Source organism: Phalaenopsis equestris, unplaced genomic scaffold (assembly GCF_001263595.1).
Source record: "Phalaenopsis equestris unplaced genomic scaffold, ASM126359v1 Scaffold000472, whole genome shotgun sequence".
Classification (NCBI taxonomy): Eukaryota; Viridiplantae; Streptophyta; class Magnoliopsida; order Asparagales; family Orchidaceae; genus Phalaenopsis; species Phalaenopsis equestris.
In genome coordinates, this window is record NW_018164913.1 from 102,387 (window position 1) to 108,642 (window position 6,256).

The 6,256-nt window shown below is 35.7% G+C and overlaps 1 protein-coding gene across 1 annotated transcript; it reads left to right on the forward strand.

The window, feature by feature from the left end:
- Positions 1–379: 379 nt before the first annotated feature.
- On the forward strand, positions 380–5,728 carry LOC110027978 (nuclear pore complex protein NUP96; the record flags this gene model as incomplete). Its single annotated transcript, XM_020729650.1, is given in 5 exon segments — positions 380–577; positions 1,151–1,263; positions 1,982–4,441; positions 4,652–4,775; positions 5,583–5,728. Coding segments are annotated over 3 exon segments (2,694 nt in total), but the record flags the coding sequence as incomplete, so codon positions are not given.
- Positions 5,729–6,256: the final 528 nt, after the last annotated feature.

The window sequence follows — 6,256 nt, forward strand, 5'->3', positions numbered from 1 at the left end:
ATTATTAAATATAATTAAATTAAGTCTATTTTAGTTTTCTAATTATACTAATTATAGATTAATTATTTACTATGCTTCTTATTCATTGTAATAAATGTTTTTGTTAAACTAATTATTTATTAATTATTTTTTTAACATTCACCAATTAATCATTAAATAATTATTTATTAAACTGATTAATCACCAATTAATCAATCAGAACTTTGTTAAATTAATTAACTATTAAATTGGATTTAACTTTTAACATATAAATCTGCATAATTATATATAGAATGACAGTATATTTTATTATTTATTACTTATTAATTAATTAAATTAATTGCAATTAACTTAAAAAGTTTTTTATTAAATCCGGAAATCATCCCCTTTCCCTCTCGTCTGCCGGATACGGTCACCAACTTCTCTTCCCCCTCACCTGGTTTCGCCCAAAGGGCCGAAACGAAGCCTACCTCCATCGCGGGAAACCTTTGCGCTACCGTCCAATCGGAGCTAGTTGGGAACTCAACAACGGGCTCCGCTAAAACTCCCATCTTTCTCCCCCTTTCCGCTCCGCTCCTACCGGAAACCATTGTGGAAGGTAACCATCGCCTTTCTCCCCATTTCTACCCCTCCCTGCCCCTCTTCTTTATCGGTTAAATCTGCCTTCCAAGTTGATTTACTCAATCCGGGAGTAAGACAAAAGGGAGAAGAAACGAGATTTAAAGTTGTCATTTTTGGCGTTTGGCAGGATTTAGGTTAAATCCTGCTACCATGCAGACCCTAAAACTTGCTTAATGTTGATAAGCTCTTTTTTTGGGCTATTCGTTTCAGGATTTAAGATTTGTGTGAGCGAGAAATCCGTAAATGCCAAAGTTATTTTTGGCACGATTTATGTTAAGCTAATTCTGGCTTAAATCCTGCCTAAAATGTTTGGATACGAAGCAGTCCTAATGGCTCCCCAGTACAATGGCATTTGATGCCGAAGGTGTTGTCATTTTAATTAAACTGTTAAGAAAGAAAGTCATTCCACATTTTATAGCTAATTTATCGTTTATGCTCCATGTGTTACTCAGCGATTATAAAGTTTAAGCTTTCTGGGGTCTTGTGTCGGGTGGGGGCTTTGGGGACTTAATTATTGCTCAAAACTCAAGTTGATGCTTCTTTTATGCAGTTTCAGAGCTTGTTTTTGTTATGAAAAAGAAGGAAGATTAAGATGACGCACTTTGACTGTGAATTTAAGGATAGTGCTGTGCTATTACTTCATAGGCAGTGCATCCTGGCTAGGTTTGTAAATTTTTTTGAAGATTTACATGCATCAACTTAATTCATATGTATTTCCATATCTAGTACCTAAAATTCAGTTTTGACATATATGTCATCTTATCTATGCATGAAAAGGTGTATTTCACTTTTTAAAAGTTAAAATAGTGGTATTTTTTCAGTGATATGAAAGATTTGAGTGGTATAATTGTTGAAAGTAAAGTGTAGGTGTTAGATATGTAAATACATAGGAATTGGGTGATATGTATGTAAATGCCCCGCCTATTATTACTATTATTTTTTTTTTGAAGATTTACATACATACCACTCGATTTCTATGTATTTACACACATACCACTCGTTTCCTATGTATTTACATATTTAGCACCTTACATTCAATTTTTTACGTATACACCACCTTATCTATGCTTGAAAAGGTGTATTTCACTTTTTAAAAGTAAAAAATACTGGTATTTGACGCGATATGAAAAATTGGGGTGCTCAAAATGTAAACAATAAAATTTGTGCTAAATATGCAAATCTATAGGAATTGGTTGGTCTATATGTAACCCCCCCTTTTTTGTGTGAGCTTGTGCGTGTTAAACTGGTTGAATCACGCAGTCGTGATTTTCATGACTTGTTTGTACAAACTCTGTATGAAAAAGCCCAATTTTGACACATCTCAAAACAATTTATTGATTGCTCTACCTGATATTCATAGCATAAAAAAAAACATTTACAGGGAAAGAAAATAGATGTCAGTTTCTTTGACTTTACAATGCTTCCTCAGTGCAAGAAAAGAAGAATGTATAATCGAGATGCTCAGCCTTTCTTACCCATTATACTTTCTTCTGAGTATTTTTTGGAGCCATCAGTTGCTGAATTGGCTTCCAGAGAGTATATTGATCCTGGTTACTGCAGCAGAGTCCCAAATTTTGTGATTGGAAGAGTAGGTTTTGGCTCCATTAAATTTCTTGATAATACTGATGTCAGATGGTTGAACTTGGAGAAGATTGTAAAGCTTGATAGACATTCCGTAACAGTGTACGAAAATGAGAGCGAAAAACCGCCAATTGGTGAAGGACTTAACAAAGCTGCTGAAGTAACACTAATCCTTAAATTGAACTTAGCTGATTCAGATGGTTTAGAATATACTAAAATCACAGCCAAGTTGAGAAAATGTGCAGATATACAGGGGGCCAAGTTTATTTCATTCAATCAATCGAGTGGGGAGTGGAAGTTTCTTGTTCACCATTTTAGCAGATTTGGATTGGGACAGGATGAGGATGATGACGATGTGATTATGGATGATGTTTTGGTTCAACCTATTGCTGAAGATCATGAAGGTCCTTCTTGTGAAATTGTGCTATCTCATTCTCTTCCTGCTCATCTCGGGCTTGATCCTAGAAGGATGCATGAATTGAGGATGTTGATGTTTGCAGAAGAGGAGGATAAACGTATTGACGGTTCATTTCCATCAGATAAAAGAAATTTTGGCCAGGAAATCTTGAAAGAAGGTCGTAATAGGATTAGTTCTTCCCCTTTGAAGAAATCACCAGTGCCATTACTTGAGTACAATAAAAGTAATTCTGACTTAAGCCCATCTAGAGGGATTCTTATGACAGGTCAGAACAAGGGATTGCCACTCAGGGTAAAAAGGGCTGAAGGCTTCAGGCTAGATGGAAAGCATGCCACTCCTTTGTCTGGAGGATTTTCTAGTAATGTTGTTGATGCTGCTCTGTTTATGGGTAAATCTTTCAGAGTTGGATGGGGACCAAATGGCATACTTGTCCATACTGGTACCCCAGTTGGGAAAACTGGATCTGGATTGTCTTCTATTATTCATGTGGAAAAAATTGCTATAGACAAAACTGTGAGGGATGAGCAGAATAAAGTCAGCGAAGAACTAGTTGATTTCTGCTTTTCTTTCCCATTAAAATTGCACAAATCATTGGACCACAAAACTATGGAAATCAAGGTTGGCTCTTCCTTGCTAAAACTTCAGAAAATTATATCAAATCGTTCAATGCTTCCAGATATTTGCAGGGAATATATTAGCATCATTGAAAAGCAAATTGAAGTGCCTGGCTTGCCTGCATCCACTCGTGTCCTTTTGATGCATCAAGTGACAGTATGGGAACTCATAAAAGTTTTGTTCTCAGAAAGGGAGACTAATGAAAATTTTAGATCTTCCGTAGACGATGTTGTTGAGGAAATGGTGCTTGATAAGAAGGATGGATCTCTTAATATTGATCCTGAGGCAAACCCGTTACTACGTAGAGCTGAATTCAGCTATTGGTTGCGAGATAGTGTTTGCCACCGCGTGCAAGAAGATGTCAGCTGTTTGAATGATTCAAACTATTTAGAAAACATTCTTGTATTTTTAACTGGAAGGCAGGTTGATGCAGCAGTAGAACTTGCTGCTTCTGAAGGAGATGTTGGCCTGGCTATTTTGTTGAGCCAGACTGGTGGATCAATGGTTAATAGGGCTGATATGGCTCAGCAATTAGATATATGGAAAGATAATGGAATGGACTTTAGTTATATTGAGAAAGAGAGGTTGAAGTTATATGAATTACTCGCTGGAAACATTCAAGGTTCGCTGCAGGATTGGTCTGTTGACTGGAAAAGGCACCTAGGAATGGTTATGTGGTATCAGTTACCACCTGATACTCAACTTCCTGTGATTATTAATGCCTATGAACAACTCCTCAGTAAAGGAAGAGCTCCTCACCCTGTTCCAGTTTATATCGATGAGGGTCCTCTTATTGATGGAGTGGAGTGGAACGTTGGTGACCGTTATGATATATCATATTATCTCATGCTTCTTTATGCCAATGCAGAAAAGGCTTTTGGTCTTCTAAAAGTTATGTTTAGTGCCTTCTCTTCCACATTTGATCCACTTGATTGCCACATGATTTGGCATCAGCGTGCCGTATTAGAGTCAATAGGTGCTTTCAGTTCGAAGGATCTTCAAGTTGTTGATATAAGTTTTGTTTCACAGCTGCTATGTTTAGGACTATGTCATTGGGCAATTTATGTTGTCATCCAGATGCCTTGTTGTGAAAAGTTCCCATATTTGCAGGCCAATCTTATCAAGGAAATTTTATTACAGTATTGTGAGACCTGGAGTATGAGTGAAGAACAACACAAGTTTATTGTAGAGCTTGGTGTGCCATCAACGTGGATGCATGAGGCTTTGGTAGGTTTAGCTGTTATTTTTATTGGTTGTTTTCACAATTTTATGCCTTCAATTTTTGTAGTGTTTTTGTTCTAATACATGCAAATGTTATTTATGTTACTTTTTTTCACTTTTTATATTTATTTTCTCTTGCTGTTCGAGTTGGAATTCAAACATTGTTATTCATTTTTTATTGCTTCAGTAATGGATAGCTCAATGCTATTGTTGCAGGCAACTTACAATGAATATTACAGGAATCTTCCAGCTGCCCTTGAACACTATCTAAAATGTTCTAAGTGGGAAAAAGCTCATTCGATCTTCATGACAGAAGTGGCCCATTCATTGTACCTCTCTTGTAAGTATGTCATGCAGTGCTTGTTGTTTCGTTAAAATTGTAATTGCCAATTTGATAATGAAACCTCTATTGGTGTCCTTTTTTTTTTTTCTATTTCGTCAGAACTATCACTAGAGATGTGATTTGAGTGCTTAAATTCCAAGGCTAACCAAGAAGAGGCAACAGTTTTGCAGTGTTCGGAAATTTTCACAATGTTTAAGCTAATAAATCAGTATAAAATGCTTTTCTTACTCGTGCATATTTCTAATTCCAATCAATTGATTGTTTTATTTGTTGAATGAGGAATGTAGACTAAAAGGAATAGAAATATAGTGTATTTGAATCATTTTACAGTTGTTTGGTTAGGTGTAAAATAAATGTATGAGATTGTTTTCTTTGTGTTTGGTTTGGAGTAGAATGAAATCAGTATAAAACCCTGTTGTGGCTGGCGACGATGACGGCGACGACAATAGTCTGTGTTCGAGGTAGCAGTAGCTTCTGTGGTGTATTTAACGAATCAGTCAGTTTCCATATACATTTAATTTGAACTAATGAGTGAATTTTGAATTCTCCAAAATTTTCTATTTTATTATATTTTTGTCCAACCAAATGCCGAAATTTAGGCATTTTATTTGCATTACCATGATAATGCAGGCTACCAAACAACTCTAAGTCAATGAAAGAGGAATTTGTATCTCTCTCTCTCTCTCTCTATATATATATATATAGACACACACACTCCTCCCTTTACCTATTTTTGTCATGACTGTGATGTGTCTGATTTTTCCTGATGCTTTACTTTTATTGATTCAATTATAACTGTTTCAGCCAAAGATTCAGAGATTTGGAGTACTGCAAGCATCATGGAGGAACATAAACTAGAAATTGCTGATTGGGACATAGGAGGTGGAATTTTTATCGATTTTTACATCCTAAGAAGTTCTTTACAAGAGGACACCACTCAGTCTGAACCAGTAAGAATCTTGAGCACTTAGATTATCCTTGGTTTCTGGAAATAAGCTAACTATCTCTGGCTCAAGTTCGTTTTACCTAACCACATGGAAGTACAACATAAAACTTGATCCAAATATCTTATAATTTCTATAGTGGCATGCACATATATATATTTCAAATTATTCTTTTGAAACCATTATTTCTAATTCCAGTGAGTTGGGGCTTAGCTTTTTACATTAAGGATATTTGTGGAGGGATAAGGTGATGGACTAGACCAGACTATGTAGATCAAGTCTTGGCCAAATTGCATCCAGTGAGGCTTGCTACAGGAACTTATTTAGGATGTGATAGTATTTAATAATCGCATTTAAACAAGGTGATATAGTTAGCAATATTATTCACCATTTACATGCTTTACTTGCCAAAGAGCTGTAGCTCAGGGTGGGCCTAGCCCGTGACATTCTTTAAACTAAACATTTACTGACTCTTTTTATGAATTTTGATATACAAATTAGCTTTTTGACAAAATTCGATGATCCAATTAATAA